The sequence below is a fragment of the Lolium perenne genome, chromosome 4, assembly GCF_019359855.2.
Source record: "Lolium perenne isolate Kyuss_39 chromosome 4, Kyuss_2.0, whole genome shotgun sequence".
NCBI classification, from domain to species: Eukaryota; Viridiplantae; Streptophyta; class Magnoliopsida; order Poales; family Poaceae; genus Lolium; species Lolium perenne.
In genome coordinates this window covers 283936972-283959116 of record NC_067247.2, presented here as the reverse complement: position 1 = coordinate 283959116, position 22145 = coordinate 283936972, and the positions used below count along the sequence as shown (strand labels likewise).

The following is a 22145-nucleotide window of genomic DNA, read 5'->3' as shown; positions in this document are numbered from 1 at the left end:
GGATTCAGGAGATCGCCTTCGGCACCCTGCCGGAGAGGGGAATCATCTCCCGGAGGACTCTTCACCGCCATGATCGCCTCCGGAGTGATGAGTGAGTAGTTCACCCCTGGACTATGGGTCCATAGCAGTAGCTAGATGGTCGTCTTCTCCTTATGTGCTTCATTGTCGGATCTTGTGAGCTGCCTAACATGATCAAGATCATCTATCTGTAATGCTATATGTTGTGTTTGTCGGGATCCGATGGATAGAGAATATTATGTTATGTTGATTATCAATCTATTACCTATGTGTTGTTTATGATCTTGCATGCTCTCCGTTATTAGTAGAGGCTCTGGCCAAGTTTTTACTCTTAACTCCAAGAGGGAGTATTTATGCTCGATAGTGGGTTCATGCCTCCATTAAATGGGACAAAGATGTGACAGAAAGTTCTAAGGTTGTGGATGTGCTGTTGCCACTAGGGATAAAACATTGATGCTATGTCCTAGGATGTAGTTATTGATTACATTACGCACCATACTTAATGCAATTGTCTGTTGTTTGCAACTTAATACTGGAAGGGGTTCGGATGATAACCTGAAGGTGGACTTTTTAGGCATAGATGCATGCTGGATAGCGGTCTATGTACTTTGTCGTAATGCCCAATTAAATCTCACTATACTCATCATATCATGTATGTGCATGGTCATGCCCTCTCTATTTGTCAATTGCCCGACTGTAATTTGTTCACCCAACACGCTATTTATCTTATGGGAGAGACACCTCTAGTGAACTGTGGACCCCGGTCCTATTCTTTTACATTGAATACAATTTACTGCAATACTTGTTTTACTGTTCTTCGCAAACAATCATCATCCACACTATACATCTAATCCTTTGTTACAGCAAGCCGGTGAGATTGACAACCTCACTGTTTCGTTGGGGCAAAGTACTTTGGTTGTGTTGTGCAGGTTCCACGTTGGCGCTGGAATCTCTGGTGTTGCGCTGCACTACATCCCGCCGCCATCAACCTTCGACGTGCTTCTTGGCTCCTACTGGTTCGATAAACCTTGGTTTCTTACTGAGGGAAAACTTGCTGCTGTGCGCATCATACCTTCCTCTTGGGGTTCCCAACGAACGTGTGTATTACACGCCATCAATACCCCAAGATATGGTATTTGGTACCCCAAAGGCTCAAGTTTTATTCTCAATGGATACACCGATGCGGATTGGGCGGGGGACAAGGATGATAGGAAATCAACTTCCGGGGCTTGCCAATTTCTTGGTAGGTCCTTGGTGTATTGGTCTTATAAGAAGCAAAATTGTATATCTCTCTCCACCGCCGAAGCCGAATATGTTGCCGCCGCAAGTGGATGCACTCAATTGTTATGGATGAGGAAAACTTTAAAGGAATACGGTGTCATTTGTGACAAAGTGCCTCTATTACGTGACAATGAAAGTGCCATCAAGATTGCCTATAATCCGGTGCAACATTCAAGAACGAAGCACATTGAGATCCGGAATCATTTCATTAGGGATCATGCTGCCCGTGGTGATATTGAGCTTATCTATGTTCCTACCAAAGATCAACTTGCCGATATATTCATGAAGCCTCTTGATGAAGCAAGGTTTTGCTTTTGGAGGAATGAGCTAAATATCATTGATTCAAGGAGTATGGCTTGACCATCTTGCAAACACACCTCTATCTTAAAACTCTATTTGGCTTAGGTGTGGGCATGGAAATAGGGGAGTGCGGTTTAAATTATTGAGCTATCCCTCCCCCCATAATGCCAACATTAAGAAATCATTCTCTTTATATCATATGTTGATATGTGATCCTCAATGATGAGTAGTGGTTTGGGCCCAAGATATATCTTCGCGGTGCCATGCCATAACACTCATATATGGTGGCCTAGGCCACCACACTCTTCTTTGTGAAGAGTTGGAGTTATTTGGATTTTCATGTTCTTATTTGACAACTCCTTGTTCTTATGGGAAATCACTCTAGTTTGGCCTTATTCGCTCGTATCTTGCAAACTTGAGTGATCACGTACCATTAACAGTTTGAGCTTTCTAAACCCAAGCCTACACTCATCTATAAGCCATTTCCATCTTGCTCATATGTCATGTTTTGGTAAAAACTTGGAGTTTGAGGAATTTCGGTCGGATGATCTAGGTTGCCCCATCTTATTGGTCAATATGCATCTTATATGTGTTGTGATACTTCATTGCACCACATATGGGCTTATGCAAATAACCAACAAAAGATAGGCAGGATTTCCGGTGATCTGGAATTTTCCAGAAAACCGGATAATCCGGCCCCAGGGCAAACCGGAAAATCCGGCCCGACCGGATTATCCGCCCTAAACTAGGGCCGGATTATCCGGCCTGGGCAGGTCTTGAAGGGGTTGAGGACGAGGCCGCGGGGGCAAACGGTTCACAACCAGCCCCCACACGCCTCTCTCTCCTCTCTCTCCCCTCAAGGTCGCCGAAGCTCCTCCTCCTCGTCGGAGCCGCCCCGTCCGCTCCCTCTTCGAGTTTTTGGGTGGATCGGGTGCTCCTCCTCCCTAGCTCTCATCTCCTCCAAGCGGCTCCTCCAATGGAAGGGGGTATGGCTCACAATCCCTAACCCTAGGTGTTGTGTTTTATATGTGCTATTTTCTTGGTGGAGATGTTGCCTAGTTGTTCCAAATCATGTGTAGTATACTCCTCTTGCATGCTATAAGGCCGATCTGGTCATAGACAAGTTTTTGATTGCGAGTTCTGCAGATCCAAAGGGGCCGGATTATCCGGCCCCCGCGCTAGCCGGATTATCCGGCCGGGCCGGATTATCCGCCCCTAGGGTACACCGGATTATCCGGCCTGGAGCTTCATCGCTTCTGCAGTATTGATTCAATCTGTCATGTCTAGACTTCTACCAACTTATAGTATGTTTCTAGAGTACATTACTGTATCATACATGACTTATGAGCATTATCTTCTCTTTGCTTTCCATCTTTGCTTCTCACAGGTAGTAGTTCTCGGGGTACTCGGAGACGCCCAAGGCATGACCGGTCGAGTGATGAATTTGCACCGAATGCGCCTCGCAAGTCCACCGCTACAAGGCGGAAGAACAAGGCAACTAGGCAAAACTACAAGTCAATGGACACTATCACTTATGCAGCAATCCGTATGAAGAACTGGTATGAAGACGGTGCAAGGGATGATGAGATAGTGGGCAGGCACTTCTGGTGCATGGAGCAGGAGTTCATCTACAAGGATATTTATGAGCCCATGAGGAAAGTGCGACCCGTGCAAGCAATCAGTGTGGATGATCTGGCTGTCAATAATCATTTTGAGGATGCCATCTGGGTGACTGGTAGGATGGGTTTGCAGGATCTGATGAAGATTCAGTGTGACTACAGTCCAGAGTTGATTAAGCAATTCTATGCTACTCTGGCCTTCAAGAAAGATGATGAGCGCACTATGGAATGGATGTCTGGCTCCACTCATTGTGAGGCAACCTTGCGCCGGTTTGCTTCTATTCTTGGACTTCCAGTTGAAGGTGGCCCTCACCTCCATGGTCCTCAGAAGACGGATAAAAATGTGTTGTTTGATCTCTATGACTCGTCTGGGGTGGTTGGTACTACCAAGGGGCTTCTTCCCATCTACAGTCAGGTGCTCCATTTCCTTCGAGCCACCATTGCTCCAAGTGGTGGCAACAATGATGCACTCCGTGGAGCTCTTGTGGATCTTTTGCACCTCAGCCTTAAGTGTGCACGTGATAGTAATGAGGACCAAGACTTCTCTCTTGATGTCATGGACTTCATCTTTAACGAGATTCATGATGCCGTGGTCTCCCGGACCACCATGCCATATGCACCTTATATCCAGCTCCTCATCAACAACTCTGTGGCTATGGATGAAGACTTGAGTCGGTTCCCAAGGGAGAAGCACTCTGTCAAGAAGGCATACAAGAAGAAGCCGGTTCCCCATGCTGCCCCGGCTCATGACTCCTTTATGGGAGATGCCCGCTCTAGTGGCTTTGCCCCTGCTCGTCATGCTGATCTTCCTGCCATGAAGAAGCATGTGAAGAAGCTTACTTGGTTTCAGCGCCACATTCTGTGCATGAATATTGAGATTCATAAGGAGAACTATGCGGCCAGCCGAGAGCGTTCTGAGATTCAGCACACTCAGGCGGCCATTCTTCACAAGCTCAGTGGTGAGCAAGGACCCCCGCCTCAGCCTCCAGTTCACCCAGGTTACAATGGGTGGCACTCTTCACAGGTTCCGTGGAATGATCTTGAGGACTGCATTCAGAGGGCCAACTACACTCGCAGCTCTCCTCCCGCCGCTGACACTGAAGATGAAGAGGAACATGAGTACCAGACCGAAGACGAAGAGGGCTCCGAGTGATCTTCATGGGGCGAATAGCATTGCGCTTTTCCCCTTTTTGGCGTCTCGATGCCAAAGGGGGAGAAGTGTTCTATTAGGACTTCTCGGGGATTTGCATGGTGGTTAGGGCACAAGCATATGCGTTTATCATTTCTTTATTGCTTGTGTCCTTTATGTCGTTTATTTGAACTATTTGGCTTGTTGGTTTGTCCGTTTAAAACGATGTGCTATATGTGGTTGTGAGACATTATGTTATGGATTTCGGATTTCTATATGTTGAGACCAAGGTTTATTATATGGTGTGTGATGTTATATATCCGGTATTATATATCTCCATATGGGTATGATTTCTATCACATTGTCTCAACTTCATATTTGTCTATGTCTCTTGTTTGAGCTCATGTTGGATATCTCTAGTGTTGAGGCACCTCGCACCTATATGTTGTGTATTTGTATTCAAATGCAAATTACTTGTATGCACACATGTAGGGGGAGTGCCTCTATGTTTTTGCCAACATGCTTGCTCTCTATACTGAGTTTCTTGCAAATCCGTATATTGTCATCAAACACCAAAAAGGGGGAGATTGAAAGAACATCTCTCACAATATGTTTTGAGTGTTTGATGTCAATGTATGTGATACTCTAATGTTTGATGAAGTGGTGCAAGGTGTATATAGGTACATGAATATGTGTGACTTGTGTGGAAAAACGAGTCAAAAGAAAGCTGAAAAAGGTTCACCAGACCGGATAATCCGGGCCGGATATTTGCAAAATATCCGGCCCCAATTTTTGGCTAAGGACTCGAGGCGATGTGCCTCAGTACAAGGGCCGGATTATTGGCCGGACATTTGGCTGGAATTTCCCCTAGGCCAGATAATCCGGGCCGGATATTTTCGAAATATCCGGCCCCCCAAAAAATGGCTAAGGACCAGAGGCGATGTGGCTCAGTACAAGGGCCGGATTATTGGCCGGACATTTGGCCGGAATTTCCCCTAGGCCAGATAATCTGGGCCGGATATTTTCGAAATATCCGGCCCCCCAAAAAATGGCTAAGGACCAGAGGCGACGCGGCTCAGTAAGGCCCTGGACATGGGCCGGACTTTTGGCCGGATTTTTCCCAGGGCCGGATTTTTGGTGGGGGGCGGATTATCCGGCCCGAACTTAGGACGGATTATCCGGCCCTCGAAGACTCCAACGGCTGGATTTTGGGGGGGGGTATTTATACCCCCCTTCTTCTACCTTTCTCTTTGCTCAATCATTGACCAAAATTCTGCCAAGCCTCACCACCATTAGAGCCACCTCAAGAACACAAGATTTGCAAGATCTCCTCCCTCACCCAACCAAAGCTCTTGATCTTTGGAGATTCGAAGGAGAAGACACCGATCTACATCCTCACCGAAGCGATTTACATTTCCCCCTCATATGCTTGAGGGCCCCTTTGCTAGTGTTCCTCTTTGGATCCCTAGTTGTTTGTTGTTGATGTATTGTTGTTGATTGTTGTGTTGATACAGATTTGGGAGCCTCCAATTTGGTTGTGGATGTGTGCCCCAAGAACTTTGTAAAGGCCCGGTTTCCGCCTCGAGGAAATCCCTTAGTGGAAGTGGGCTAGGCCTTCGTGGCGTTGCTCACAGGAGACCTGAGTGAAGTCTTCGTGACTGTTGGTCTGGCTTTCGTAGCGACCACACTCCTCCAAACGTAGACGTACCTTCTTGCAAAGGAAGGGAACTACGGGAATCAACTCCGTGTCTCCGTGTGCTCCACTCTTGGTTACCTTTATCCTTTATCTCCTCTATATTGCGTTGCCATATCTTGCTTAGACGTTGACCTTGTCATATATGTAAATTCACATAGTTGCATATCTAGAGAATTTACATTTGTGTCAAGCCTAAATTGAAAAAGAACTAAAAATTGGTTAGCACCTATTCACCCCCCCTCTAGGTGCGGCATACGATCCTTTCACAACACCGGTACGTGCCTTCGTTCCTGACGCGTCCCCGGGCCTGGCAAGCTTGGACCAGCGCCTCGTCTTCATCGGCTTCAACGACGTCTTCCTCGGCATCGCCTCAATAACTGCCTCGACCGCAAATGTGAAAGGATCGTATGCCTCTGATGTTGCAGGTGTGACTGCTCGCGGTGCCGATGATCCAGAGGATGCGCCGAGGTAGCATCTGCTGTTGCAGCCGTCGTTCAACGAGGACGTGCCCACTGGAAATAGTGAGTGGGGAGATAGGTGGAGCCACTTTAATGTAAGCCGCATGGACTACTCGTCTACTCTAGTGGAAGACATACAGGTCGTCTGTTCGGTTTCCACGTGTGTCTTTCATAGATGGAACAGTCAATCAGGAAACTAATAGTATGAAAACTGATGAAAGAAACGGCAAGATGACATGGAAATACGACTAACCTGAAATGGACGGATGAGGTGGCAAATTTGATGAGACGTGGCAACTTTGGATTGCTTAGAGATGCTTGATGAGGTGGACATCTTGCATGTTAAGAGAAACTAGATGATGCCCCGCGCGTTGCTGCGGAAATATTTGATTGCACATACATGAGCCATATGGTTACCCAATCATCGTACAAATTTGAAAGTAAAAAATTTAGAACATAATTTTTTCTCAACTACGATATTGTATCTCAACTACATGTACTTTTCATATAAGTACTACATTTATTTGTTTCATACAAATGCTTGCCACTGCATCACTTGTGGAAGATTTTTCTCTCTTCATCAATGGTGTCTTGACCTGCGGCAGAACATAACACTGGACCATTCAAATGTCTCACAAACGAAGTACTATTAGCTACTACCTTTTCAGTATTAGAATAAGAGGCATGCCGATCTTTCGGTACAGCAGAATCATACCTATCAAACTTGGGAGTTGTTGTAAATGTCCGTACATCGTAAATTCAAAGCCAATCATAAGGGTATTTTTCACTAATTAGCAAACTTCACGTGGAAACTCTGCAATCAAATTGGAAATCTATCAAGGTAACAAAGAAGCCCACCAATAGAAAATAATTTTGGAGTGAATCTATAATGGTAGTAGAAGGTGAATTAGTTAATTCTTGCCTAGATTGCTAACTCAAAGGAAGCCTTAAAATATCAGAAAAGATAAACAGGAAAATAGGAGGAACTAAAGGATAGTCCCAAATAGGTACTCACCTTGAACTGAGAGCTCAGTGAAGAGTAAAATTTCCAAGAGGTAGCAAGATAAGTCCCTATATAGTGCTAGCTTAGATGCCAATCATACCCGTATGTTCTTGAAATCTCTATCTCGCCAGCTCAATAATGATCTTCCCGTATAATTCACAGAAATGATGTACCGCTTCTGCTAAGAGAGATGAAGGAACACATAGAGAACCTGCAAGTACATTGAGGTCAACAAATACTGTGCTGGATGAGAGGGGCTTCGGTAATGAAGCAACCTTCGTGGAGGACTGCAAGAATAGGGTAGAGGTAACCTAGGCAGCGAGTTAGTACGTGGTGCATATCATTTCCTTATAAGAAAGGAAAATAGATTGGGAGTAGGAAGATGGAGAGATGCCGAGATGGAAGACCATGGGTTTAGGTGGAGGCTGGCTAATACAGAGTAGGTAGTGGCTAGCTAGTGGGTCAGTGCCTCAGTGGTGGATATAAAACAACGAAAATGAGGAGGCTATGATGTATTGGAGCTGAATCGTTGGCTTTATTTAGACCATATGACATCAGTTACAAAATGGAGAGAGGATTGTACATTAATTGGCCCGTGGCAGTGGAAGTGCAAGGAGATATTAAGGGCACTAAAACTGAAAGTGAACTCGTTGCAGTGAAGTATGCATATGAAAAATGACATTGTGGTTGGCTTGGATGATAGATGATGTGGCATAGTTAAAGAGACGTGGCAGCCAAAGATTGCGCATAGATGATTGATGAGGTGGATAGCTTGCATGTTGAGAGAAATGCTCTTAGTGGGTTGCTCCAATTTAGATATTATAGATAATTTTAGTGGGGATGAACTTCTTAGTTATATAGGATTCATCTGAATACCCATGAATTGAGCTAGGCCCGCCCCTGCCAGAGGGGAGACCAAACACTATATTGACCATGTCCTTGTGGAAGTTGATAGATTTGCTTTTATGTTTGAAACACCAACCACCACAAGGAATACGATCAACAATCCATTGCGTCAGAGGAATAGGAACTTTGAGATGATCAGGGACATTCAGAAGAGGATCTAGACCATATTTTGTGATATAGCCTAATTGCACATGTACAAACTGCTTCACAACATTCTTAAATCGAAGTGTGGAGAATCTTGTTTTTATAGTGCCTTTACAACGCTCAGAATCAGGAACTTCAACTACAGAAAACACACAAACAACAAATAAGTAAAAACAATATAACAGTGAATACAGATACCTAATTATATTTACGGGAGAAAACTGAATCAGACACGAAACATCAATGCTACCTACTAATAGCATAGTTATCCTCCCTAATCTACTACATATAGTACACTAGTTGTAGTATGGTGACACCAAACATCTTCGATACTCAACTCACCATGTCTGTTGGGAGGAGATACTAGACAACGCAAGTTTCACATGAGAATTGAGCAAAATCACATCCCTATTCCGGTCTTATTCACCTATTAACTTGTGATTGGAACAAAGATAACATGTATAGGTAATAAGGTCAATGTCTGCGAAACTAAAAATTCATAGGGGATAGAACTAGAACAAATTGCCTACAAACAACAGCTCACACCACAATCAAAAAACCTTATGCATTTGCGAAAACAAAACCAGATCTCGCACCATCGCCACTACCAAAGAGGGATAGAGAGCAATAAACTTAAAATAGGAAGCGAATACCTGTAGAAGATCACTCTAAACAAACATCTATCGAATCGATTTGGTAAAATCATCTCGGAAAACCTAGGGTTCAAGCAAACGACACTTGAAAATGCATAGATACAAAGGTACTTCTCCGAGAAAGTCGGGGCGACATGTACGTACCTTCCGCCTCCATTGACGGCACATGACAAAACGAAGATGGGGCACCTAACTTGAGGGGAAGGAAGGAAGGGATACAGAGAAGACGCTCAGGAACGAGGAAGATGAAAGTCTCTCCCAAAACGAAGCGAACCGAAGAAGTAGTCCCTCCCAAAGGAAAAAAGTGGGCCGGCTCAAATCGAACGAAAACTACTGATCCGAAGCGGTAGGGGTTACTCGTTGCGCCGCTAAGGAGCATCAAATAGGGATTGACGAGAGAAGTGGCGAGGCTACTGGGCCGGCCAAAGAAAAAAAGGTCTGGGTAAAATGGGCTTTTGAGCAAAAGTATGGGGCCCAGGTGCGGGCACGGTGAGTATTGGACTTCCGCTTTCGCGACGTACTCTACCTTTAAATCCCATCCCATCCTAAAGCGGCCGCAAAATCCTCTTCCTCACCTTCAGCTATCCGGATCTTCATCTAATCTTTCTATTCTTAATAGGTGATCCCATTTCTCTTCACATGCAGCCTATCCACATCAGCAAATCGCCACCTCAGCAGAAACTGTCCGCTCTTTACAGTTCCGTCCAGTCGTTTCGTTCGTTCCGTGCGTTCTGTTTTCTGTATCAAATTGTACCCAAGTCCCCGTGGCCCATAACTTCAGCAAGTCCTCCAGCCCACAGTCAGCTCAATTACGCCAAATCGCAAGAACCGGCCATCGACTTTGCACGATGCCGCTGCCAACCATCGAGGCATTGACGCTTCTTCTTCTCTGCATAATATGTGTAAGGGCACAATCTGTTCCTCTCCCCACCATCTCCGCATTAATTCACTACACATGAAACGCTCCATTATCTCATTGCATCCACCATCCAGCTCTTCACATCCAACTATCCAAGCCTTTCTATTTAACCTTTGTATTCTCCCCGCATAGGATAATCCCTAACCGGCAGATGCAGCTGTGGACAGCGCCCTCCTCATATCTGACTGATTCTATGCAGATCCGCTTACTTTTCTTGGATGAATTACGGTATTTACAGTTGCAGATATCATTCACTCTTTCTCTCAATGTTTGCCCCAAGCCCACTGACATGTGGTATTTTCCTTCGGTTCCCAACCCCTCTCAATTTTGCTTACTTTCCTTCAGTTAATCTTCGAGTGTTTGTTGTGCATCCCATATGACGTGACGTACTTCTTTCTCCATACTTGAACAGCGACAAGTAAATTATGTGTGCGTTCTGTAAAATTGCAGGTATACTCCAAGGTCCAAGCAGAGATGGCAACGCACACTGACAATTCATGTTGTTATTCTATTTTGCTTGAGGAATATTCATCTGAACTGATGTTTCTGGACTCTACAAGAAAATAATATTTCCATCTGCATGGGCTTTTTTCCTATTTAGCATCGTCGAGCCATTTCATGTAAGATTGCATTTTGTGTATTCTCCATTTTGTTTTCTTAATCGGTGCTCACGATCAAGGTATCTAATACATTTAATCCTCTATGCAATTTTCAAGTCTAGATGCTTGGAAGATTAGAAAATGGACCAAGATTATATGTTGTGTTACTGATACCTGGAAGATTAGAAAAGGGACCAAGATTATATGTTGTTACTCTATTTTTATACAACATTTGAGTTTCAGTGAATCATTGTATTCTTTTTTTTCTTCTCAAAGAAGGTAATTATGAAATTTGTGTGTACCAGTTTTATTACCGCAAACAACGGAGACAACTTCCTAAAACGAGTCTTAGTTTTCATTTTGTTTTCTTAATCAGCGATCACGATCAAGGTATCTACTACATTTAATCCTCTACGCATTTTTCATGTCTAGATGCCTGGCAGATTAGAAAAGGGACCAAGATTATATGTTGTGTTACTGATGCTGGAAGATTAGAAAAGGGACCAAGATTATATGTTGTTACTCTTTTTTATACAACATTTAAGTTCCAGTGTATTTACTGTATTCTTTTTTTCTTTTCGAAGAAGGTAATTATTAAATTTGTTTGTACCAGTTTTATTAGTGCAAACAAGGGAGACACCTTCCTAAAATGAGTCTTAGTTTTCATATGTGCAAGTGTAGTTTCCTGCATCTCATAGTAATCTTTGCATCTTTAAGGTAGTACTTATAATCTTGAAAGATAAAAAAATAGTGCGTGTAGTTTCAAACTTGACTACTCGGGTATCCATCAAAACAAACTACAGACGTCCAAGAAATTTATGCTTCAATCATTCACTTCTTCATTTTTAGTGGTGCCAAAGTTAAGAGATAGTAATTTCAATGTGTGCAGTTTTAGTGTTACGCTTAAAATAGCTGATACCACCCCCTTTTTCTTATGTACTGCAGCTCCAAAACATATGTCATTTCTAAAATGGCCATTCTCCGTAGAAAGAAATGTTTGGGATTTAGTGTCTAAGATACAACATCATCAAAATCTGAATTACAAGGTTGTGCGTATGGTCTGTACGCCTTATCGTATATCAAAATAATGAGTCTGATAGCATCCTCCAACTCTATAAACTATGACCACGAGTCATGAGCCATGACGGAGCAGTACAACTTTCATCTATCGATTTTATATGTATCCATCCAACCTCTTATCCCCGTGCCCCTCTCTCAATCTGTATATACGTATTGATGTTACTAGCTGAATGCTCGTGCGTTGCTACGGGTATTACAAAGAATTAATGTCATGCATATCACATGGTAACATACAACATATATTAAATTAGAGGTCACTATGAAACGTCGCGCTGCAGGTTGTTAAACTTAAACCTCGTGGCCACTGCATTGAACTCGATGAGCACCCATGCCGACGTGAGCCAACAAATGATCGCCGCCCACAGGTCGACCACGCTACAATTGGTGGTGACCGCGGCGAGTCGTGCACATGCATTGCAACAGATCGACCTTTGAGGCCATGGAGAATTTCAGTACCGAAGCTTATTTCCTCGATCGGACGGAGCTTTTAGGCCATGGAGAATTTCTCCAAGAAAAATGTTTGTTCCTCTATGGGACGAACTTTTTAGGCGATGGAAAAGTCCAGTACAATATTTTTTTGTTGACATGATGAATGTGTGCTTATTTATGGACACAAAATACCACTTGAGATATTTTAAATAACCAATCATCTTATTTTCTTGTATTAATATTTATGAAAAATTTATTTTACAAAGGTTTGTAAAAGAAAAATAAAATAAAAAGTTTTTGTAGGAGAAAAGATCCAGCCAGCCAAGCCAAGTGGCCCAACCGGTGCCCCTCTTTTGAAGCCTACTACAAGCCTTGCAAGTACAGCCCAGCAAACCTTAATCTTTTGCAATCTTGCAGCCACCCCTTGCTATTTTTCTTCAAACACGATCAAGTTCTTTTTCCACTCGTTCCCAATTCTCATCCCGCGAGCAGGAGGCGTTCCTCGATCGATCTCGCTCTCTCGCCGATGCTCCCATCGTTGAGAACGCCCCGTCCACAGCGTCGGGCTCCTCACGCCGTCAATCCCTGATAGCAAGGGCACGTCCGTTCCTGTCTCGTATGGGGACGTCGACCCGTAGCCTGGCGGGCGTACCGCTTGGCCATGGGCCATGGGTGGATAGTCATGAAGAGAAGAGCCTTCCAACATATGTAGATCAATCATCATGCAGCGGCATTACGTCAACCTACTCCTCGGTATTGCTCCCTGTCCCTGTCAAGCACATACCAGTAGACGTCGCCGCCGCCTGTCGCCTAGACTGCGGCCTTGAATGGCAAGAATGAGTGCAGAACGGTTGCCCTCATGAAGGTCGGCGCTCATCTATACCGTCGACAAAGCAAACCTTGCTCGGTTCCGAGGCGTCAGGGAAGGATCCAGGAGCAGAGCAGGCATCGCCCGACGAAGAGTGCGTGGTCCCTTGCCTTGCGCGCCCACGTATCGTTCGGCTCCAGACCTCGATCATGACGATGTGGTTTTCCGCGGGTCTTATTTATGGATACAGATTAGGCGGCAGGCAAAACGGCTTAAACCATGACTCTATGTTTTCCTTGTATAGACGTGCAATACGAAGGACGTTCCAATCTGCTTTTACCTAATCGAAAGTAATCCTTGATGGTATGTGCATCAGTGCATGACTCCAGCTAGGAACCAGTCTCGATCGAGCCTACCGTGTGTAGCTAGCACACAAACAGTCAACACGATGTGACCCGTTGACGCTGGGTCGGTTTATCGCGTGCGTGCCGTGTGGATTTTGGTTACCTAGGACGGTAGGATCGGAAGTTCCTTTTTTTCCACCTCACGTAGAAAGGAAAGCAATCCTGCGAATTAGAAAGTTTCCCTGGCCTACCCCATATGCGTGCTCGCCGATGCTACCGGGTTACATAGGAACGCCCGGTTTTTCTACCGGACGAAACATGCAAAGGCACTGGCGGTCCGGTTGCAGATCTGAAAGCACTCCGAGTCCTGGTTTTTTTGACGGACGAAAATTTATTCCGGTTTTTTTGACCTACCAACACCACCGATCCGTAACTTATTAGTAGAGATTTTCACTCTGCAATTAATCTTAAGAATAGAAAGTTTCATGGTATTATCTTTCCATGTATATCAGCTTATGATCAATTGCATGATGTATCACGATTTCCGCAGCAATGCGCGGGGTATCACATCTAGTCTAAAGAAGAAAAGGCAACCCGGATCTGGGACCTCGATGGGGAAACGCGCAAAGAGAGAGAGGGATCGTCGTCGCCGTCTTGCCCCCTCTCCCTTCGCTCCTACTCCCCCTCCCTTTGCTCCTAATCCCCCTCCCCGCCCTGGGTCGCCGTCCGAAAGTTTTGGTGAGTCTCCCCGCCTCCATCCTCCTCTTCTCTCTCAATCTGAATGCCATCCATACGTGAGTGTTGAGAATAAGAAATGAAACCTAGGCTTACCATATACCCATTGAGAACTGGGAGCTTTAGATGAGGCGAATTCTGGGCTCACGAAGCCAGCAATTCCCCAGATCCACACCCCCCCCCCCCACCCCCCACCTGCCCCGCGTCTCCATCCGTCAGTTAGAGCATCTCCACTCGTCCCCCCGAACAGGCCCCCGGCGAGCGTTTTTTCCATCCGGACGGCGTAATTCGGCCCAGTCGCGCCCCCGGTTCCTCGTTTTCGTCCGGATTTGGGCCTAAATCCATCCGGCGATCCCACGACATCCCCGGCCCCCCGGGGAGCGCTCGGGGACTCCGGACGAAGCGAAAGCGCGCGTGGCCCCAACTTGTCGGCGACAATGGCCTCCGATCTACGGCAAAACCCTCGTCTTCCCGATCTACGGCAAAACCCTCGTCTTCCCGATCTACGGCAAAACCCTCGTCTTCCCGATCTACGGCAATACCCTCGTCGAACGAAAGCTTTGAACTCTCAATTGGTGCAACATAGATAGATTATATATATATTTCGAATATAATTCGAATAAACATAAGAATTACATATAAAAACTTTAAAACTAAACTACTTCTTCTTCTTCTTAGAAGGCCCCGCCTCATCGTCGTCGCGGCGACGCTTCCGGCTCGCCACCTCCTCGTCGGAGGAAGTTGAGTCCTCGTCGTCGTCCTCATCAGCTTCTTCGTCCTCCTCCTCCTGCTCCTCCTCCTGCTCCTGCTCCTCCTCCTCTTCCTCGGCCTCTTCCTCGGCCTGCTCCACGGCCTCTTCGTCCTCCTCCTCGTCGTCCAACTCGTCCTCGCTGGCCGGCGGGGGGGAATCGTCGCTGCTGGACGATGCAGCTGGATCCCACCAATGGCGCCATCCAGGCGGCTTCCCCTCGCTGTCGGTGTCCGATGGCCAAGAGATATCGCTCATGGTTGACGGAGGATGGTGACGAGAGAACAGATGAATGGCGTCGCCCGTCGAAAACCGTATATGTAGGTCTCTCGACGACAGAGAGCGCCGGTTGCTCTTCCCCGGAGTTCGTGCTCCATTACGGCGGTTCTCGCATCGAGGCCACTTCGACCGTTCCCGACGAGTCGTTCCGGCTCTCCAGTCCACTTCGCGACGGTTCAATGCGTCGAGGGAACTCCGACGATTGCCCTTCCCGGTGACTGCGCCGTCGCTATGCACGCGGTGGGTGCGCGTCCATGGGCTCGCGGCTGGGAAAATGGGCCTCCCCAGGCCAAAAACTACATCCATCCGGCGCTAAATTTCGCCGGATTTGGGCGTGGGGAGCCCAAACGAGTGGGGATGCTCTTAGGGTTTGGTGGCGAAGGGATTAAGCTGTGGCGCTGATCCGGACGGGCTGGTCTCGTCCTGCCTCTCTAACATTTGATGTCTATCTGAATGCTCTACAATCCTATTGCTTGCCTGAGTTTTGATTTACTACTGTTTTCCCCCAACAGCCAATTGGTTGGGGCATTATGGGATAATCTTGGTGCTCTTTGAGACGCCCTCTGGATTCGCACTCATACATTATGATGGTGTCAAACTTTTTCGTCCAGAAGCCTCCAAGGTACCTATTTCCCCCTCTTGTTTTCTTATTCTTCCATTTATTTATTTATTTATTTATTTATTTATTTATTTATTTATTCATTTATTGATATACTTGCTTGCCTTGTCGGCTTTGTCATCCACCTATTTTGTCTGGATTGATTGCAGCATATTTGGTCAGAATTCGTCAACAAGGACACAGCACCACATGTCAGTACCTCTTATTTCAATCTTGCATCATATTCCTATGTTGTTAAATTTATGCTTCATTCCTCCTCTTAATTGAAGAGACGGATTGAATGAAAACAGGCACCCTATATTGACCCTTAGTTGTTTTGTTTCTTCGCGAGTAGCACTTTAGTTGTTCACCAAAATTACGCGTAACAGTCTAGAAACACATTTTCGTTTTGCTACCAATTTTTGATTAGTACGGACGATTGAGGCCTGACATGATAGTTGTAACGGTCAAAAACATGAGTGGGATATCATACTCTTTTGAAAAGGATTTAGGAACTTTTGAGTATTTTAGTCTCACTTGATCAAAGATTTGATCCTCTTTCTCCCAAGTATTTTTAGTTCCTCTTCTTCAGAATCAAAGTCTTCAGCCTTTCACCTATCTGTTCGTTCTGTACTCCTGTTAGTTCTTTTGCAACCACACTTCTACGGATCCCTCTATTACCAGATCTGACTTGATTTTCCCCGAAAAAAAAAGTGCTCCTGATAGCTGGTCAAGTAAAATGGACGAGATATTATTTCAGTGAGCAGCACACAGTAGTAAATACAGTATATGAAGCTGGAAAGGGAAAATGTGACTGCAAATTGGTTGAAAGCTAACAATATGTCTTCTGTTACAAATATTATTATTATAATTATAATTATTGGGAGTGAAAAAGGTTTATCATATCTGTTAAACTAAAGGGTTACCATTTAAGGATGGTTTTTTTTTTTTGCCAGGAGCATGGTAATAGGATATTTCTACCAAATGACTCAACTATAATATGTTTTTAAAACGGCATAGATTGCATTATCTTAGCACATGGACCTATTATGAATTACACTGCAATAATTTGATATTGAGGACTTCCATAGTCCACATCCTTCGCATACCTGCTAACATACACCCTCTCTAGTGACAACTGAGACATGTCATTGTGTTTGACTGATTCATTGTTTTTCCTGCTAACATGAATGCCCGTCTTTATTTATTCCTTTATCAGGCTGTTTCTCTTAAAGAATTTCAAGTTTTCGAGGACAAGGCCAATGCCATTAACAGTAATGGTGTTTGTTCTAAGCTTGCTAACATGATCAAGAGGTCACTCCGGCCTGGCCAGAAACTTGCTGTTGGAAAACAGGAATATAAAGACATCATTGAAGCAAGTTTGGTGAGTGTAAGCTTCCTTTGCATGTAAACTTCCCTTGTACACCTGTGAATTGTTTGAGCACAAATTTTGTTCTGCATATTTCTTTGCCAGAGAATCCACTGCCTGTTTGATGAAGCTGTGCTGGAAGTAATATGGGGCTTGAAGAATCTCATCAAGTTTTTTGTGCCTGGTGAAGAATTAGAACTGACTCATGAGGACCGCCTCCAGATTAGTCGAGGAATGAAAATGGTCCTAGATCGTTATGGCATTGAGGTTGATGCTAGCTTGGTGAGCTCATCACTTCCTTTCCTGTGTCTCCGATGGTTTGCTCCCTGTCATATACTGTTACACTTTCAAATAGTTTGTGCTCTTCCCTCTTCCAGGTACTGACACAAGTATTTGTACGATATTCCCGCATAAAACTTTGCCCTTTGTTTTCTTCTGTTAGTGATGAATTAGTATTTCTTTTATGCAGGTTAATTCAGGTATCATTGATATGGCATCGACCGTGTATGAGTGTGATCTTTTTGTGGATGAACGTGCTGAATTGTTGCAGTATGGTAGCAACCAGATTAAAGAGGTATCAAGAATTGAGACTGGGCTTTGGGATAAACTGGAACTTGCAACTGCTCTCAAGTTAATATGTTATCCTGAAGATGAAATTGTGACTGGCTTTTCTGATAAGGTAAATCGTAATGTTTAGCAAATGTGTCCTCAGGTTTCTCTAAACAATGTATCCTTAGCTTGTGGCTCTGCATGTTATGTAATGCCTCTTTTCTTTCAGATGCTGACAAAGTTCGTGGCAGAAAAACTGGTGGCTGATGCACATCTTTATGAACTTAAGCGCCATGACTGGATATACATGGATCTATACACAGATTTTGTGTGGGTCTATGGAGTTCGTCATCGGGCACTAGAATTGTTGGGTTCCAGAGGCAAAACAAGATTTGAAGTGGCGCCAGGGGTCCATCTTCAAGATGGAAGAACAAGATTTGGAGCTCCTGCACTCACGGCGGTACATGGTCGAAAAATTGAAGGTGCACCAGGGGTGTAGGATGCAGATGGATTGAGACAGATAACAAAAAAATAGATGAACGTTTGGTGATTTGAAGTGTCGGAAGCAATCTGGTATTCTCTTTTAGATGATATGTTTGACTAGACTGGCATTGCGTTTGCTACTCTCTTTCAAATAGGGAGTACTGCTCATTTCATCTTCATCCTTAATCATCATATATTTAGTGGTGCTCATAACTTATTGAACCTTGGAATGGTGTTTGAGTTGATGTGACTTAAATAAACTAGGAGGTCACCCTCCAACACCAAGCCCATCACTGGTGGATGGTTTAATTTTTGTTGTCTATATGTCAGTTTAGACAATGGTGTAAAAAGGTTCCTTTTTAGACCTTTCTAGTTTTTCAATGGATGGTCTATATTTAGGGTGGCTGTATTCTCTCTCCTATATTTTTATAATATCTTATAACTACCTTCAAACAGCGAATAGTTCATACAACCAACTCACACGACCACACGACCAATGGTGGCAGGGGCGAGCGGTCATCTCATCCTGCTTGATCTTGCAGAATTGTATTTTTTTATTCTACTTCAAATTGTGTCCTTGCCGCCTCCCTCCCTTCTTGTGCATTCTCCCTCTTGCAATGCAATCTGCTTCCCTGCATTTCAAATACTTGGCATACCTTGTCATACCTCCCTCTCTTGCAATGCAATTTGCTTCTCTTGCATTTCAAATGCTCGGCATAGAGGTGCCTTATTCTTTGGGGCCTCTTTCGTATCTTCTTTTATCTTCCGTACCAACACAATTTTTTTTGAGAGCACGTCAAAGACGTGCCTTATCTTTATACAAGGTAGAAGACAATTACAAGAAGCCAAACCCAAATGCGAACAAAAGGGAAGTTGCAACACCTGAACACTCAAAGAAACTCCTACACTTCTGGAAAACTAAAGCCTACTCTCTCTCATGGTGGTACTGCCTTCAAAGATGGCTAACTCCCACTCTTAAACTCATCCCTAATGCGATCAGCAACGTGGCACGGAGCATTGCTCCCTAGTATTACCAAAAACTCATGCATTTCTCTTTTCCAAAGCATCCACGCAACCAGGATCACGAGAGTGTCAAACTTCCTTCCATCCTTAGCCTGCACTTGGCCCCTCACACGCAGCCACCATTCCTCCCAACTGTCATCCAATTGTGGTGGTTGGATCTGCAGCCCAAATGAGAGGAGGCATATGTGCCACACCTGTCTCGTGTATGTGTACTGAATGATGATATGATCCACGTGAAAGAACATCTCTCTACCATTATGGTTTTGAGTGTTTGATGACAACATATGTGATACTCTATTAAATGGTGCAAATTTGATCTCCGTTGAATACATGATGAAAATAAAGAAAAGGAAGAAACAAAGTTGAAAATGGAAGAATCAGTTTTTGCCCCAGGCCAAATATTCCAGGGATGGATATTTGCAAATATCTGCCCCCCAAAAATCGGTTAAGGACTAAGCGACCGGGCTTACTGTATACCACCCCCCCCCCCCCCCCCGGAAATTTGGCCTGATATTTCGAGGCCGGTCGGATAATCCGGGGGGTGGGGGTGGGGGTGGGGGGGGGCATATTCCGGCCCCAGATTTCACCAACGGATCATTTTTTGAGGGGGTATAAATACCCCTCTTCTTCCCCAAGTTCAAGCTGCTCGATTTGACCGGAGTGGAGCACGCGGAGACACGGAGATGATTCCCGTAGTTCCCTTCCTTTGCAAGAAGGTACGTCTACGTTTGGAGGAGTGTGGTCGCTACGAAAGCCAGACCAACGCCACGAAGGCTTCACTCAGGTCTCCTGTGAGCAACACCACAAAGGCCTAGCCCACTTCCACTAAGGGATTTCCTCGAGGCGGAAACCGGGCCTTTACAAGGTTCTTGGGGCACACATCCACAACTAAATTGGAGGCTCCCAAATCTGTAACAACACAACAACAACAACAACAACAACAAGAACAATATCAACTACAAACAACTAGGGTTTCCCAAAATAGGAACACTAGCAAAGGGGCCCTCAAACATATGAGGGGGAAATGCAAATCGCTTCGGTGAAGATGTAGATCGGGGTCTTCTCCTTCGAATCTCCAAAGATCAAGAGCTTTGGTTGGGTGGAGGAGATCTTGTGATTCTTGTGTTTCTTGAGGTGGCTCTAATGGTGATGAACTTGGCAGAAATTCGAGCAGCTTGGGAAGGAGGAAGAGGGGGGGGGGGTACAAATACCCCCCTCCAAAATCCAGCCGTTGGGGGATTTCAGGGGCCGGATAATCCGGTGTAAGTAGGGGCCGGATAATCCCCCCCTCCCCTCCCGGAAAATCCGGCTTCTGGAAAAATCTGGGCAAAAGTCCGGCCCTGATCCAGGGGGTTACTGAGCCACTCGACAGAAAGTCCTTAGCCGATTTTTGGGGGGCGGATATTTTGCAAATATTCGGCCCGGATTATCCGGCCCGGTGAAAATATTCCTGCTTCCTTTTGTCTTGCTTTTCCACACAAAACAACCACATACACATACATTTATTATTATCTGCACCATCTCATCAAACATTAGTGTATCACATATATTGACATCAAACATTCCAAAACTTAATCCGAGTGATGTTCTTTCAATCTCCCCCATTTTTGGTGTTTGATGACAATATATGGATTTGCAATAAAAACTCTAGAAGAAACCGACATGTTGGCAAAAGATAGAGGCACTCCCCCTACATGTGTGCATACAAGTAATTTCAATATATATAGTTGAGACAAGGTGATAGAGATCATACCCATATGGAGATATATAATACCGGATATTTTGAATAACACACCATATCATAAACCTTGATCTCAACATATAGAATTCCGAAATCCTTAATAATATGTCTCACAACCACACATAGAACATAGTCTTAAACGAACAAACCAAGCCAAATAGTTTTAAAAAATGAAATAAAAGAGGACACAAGCGATAAAGGAATGGTAAAAGCATATGCTTGTGCCCTACCCATGCAAAGCCCGTAGAAATCCTAAATAGAACACTTCTCCCCCTTTGGCATCGAAACGCCAAAAAGGGAAAAAGTGTGATGCTACTCGCCCCATGGAGATCACTCGGAGCCCGACTCGGACACATAGTCTTCATCACTGTCAGCAGCTGGTGGAGAGTCGCGAGCGATGTTGGCCCTCTGAATACTGAGCTCAAGGTCAGACCACGGAACCTGAGAAGAGTGCCCCACTGTAGGCGGGGTGAAGTGGAGGCTGAGGAGGATTTCCTTGCTCACCACTGAGCCTGTGTAGAATGACTGCCTGAGTATGTTGTATCTATGCGCGCTGACAGGTGGCCTCAAAGTTTTCCTTGTGAATCTGAATGTTCATGCACATAATATTGCGGTGGAACCAGCTGAGCTTCTTCACTTGCTTCTGCATAAGTGGGGTAGCAATAGGACGACCGGGTGCAAAGCCACTAGAGCGGGCATCTCCCATAAATGAGCCAGAAACTAGTGCAGCACGGGCAGCTGGCTTCTTCTTATATGTCTTCTTGAAAGTGTGACTCTCTGTAGGGAACTGGCTCAAGTCTTCTGCCACGGCAGTGCTGTTGATGAGAAGCTGAATGTATGGAGCATAAGGCATAGTCATCCGGGAAACCATGGCATCATGAATCTCATTAAAGATATAGTCCATGACATTAAGAGTGAAGTCTGATTCCTCATCACCATCCTGAGCACACTCATAGGCGTGATGCATAAGGTCCACCAGAGTACCTCGGAGCGCATCATTATTCCCACCACTAGGAGCAATGGTGGCTCTAAAGAAACGAAGCAGCTGGCCATAGATAGGGAGAAGTCCAGAGGTAGTGCCAAATGCCCCGGACTAGTCATAGAGATGAAAGAGCATATCCTTATCAGTCTTCTGAGGGCCATGGAGACGGTGACCACCTTCAAATGGATAGCCAAGAATCTCAGCAAACCTGTGCAAGGAGGTCTCACATGGAGAAGAGCCAGACATCCACTG

The 22145-nt window shown here is 45.0% G+C and overlaps 1 protein-coding gene across 1 annotated transcript; it reads left to right on the top strand.

Annotated features, from left to right (window-relative positions):
- Window positions 1-15563: 15563 nt before the first annotated feature.
- On the top strand, window positions 15564-18556 carry LOC127295611 (uncharacterized). The gene is made up of 6 exons (XM_051325578.2): window positions 15564-15770; window positions 15917-15958; window positions 16966-17130; window positions 17221-17397; window positions 17585-17794; window positions 17894-18556. Exons 3-6 carry the CDS (start codon window positions 17050-17052, stop codon window positions 18161-18163), a joined length of 738 nt encoding a protein of 245 aa, XP_051181538.2. The 5' UTR covers window positions 15564-15770; window positions 15917-15958; window positions 16966-17049; the 3' UTR covers window positions 18164-18556.
- Window positions 18557-22145: the final 3589 nt, after the last annotated feature.

What these genes read in the sequence shown, in the direction of transcription:
- LOC127295611 (XM_051325578.2), top strand. Translation starts at nt 17,050, where the DNA reads ATGATCAAGAGGTCACTCCGGCCTGGCCAGAAACTTGCTGTTGGAAAA. An exon ending in ACATCATTGAAGCAAGTTTG is followed by an intron (nt 17,131 to 17,220) that starts GTGAGTGTAAGC and finishes TTTCTTTGCCAG; the next exon opens with AGAATCCACTGCCTGTTTGA. An exon ending in TTGAGGTTGATGCTAGCTTG is followed by an intron (nt 17,398 to 17,584) that starts GTGAGCTCATCA and finishes TCTTTTATGCAG; the next exon opens with GTTAATTCAGGTATCATTGA.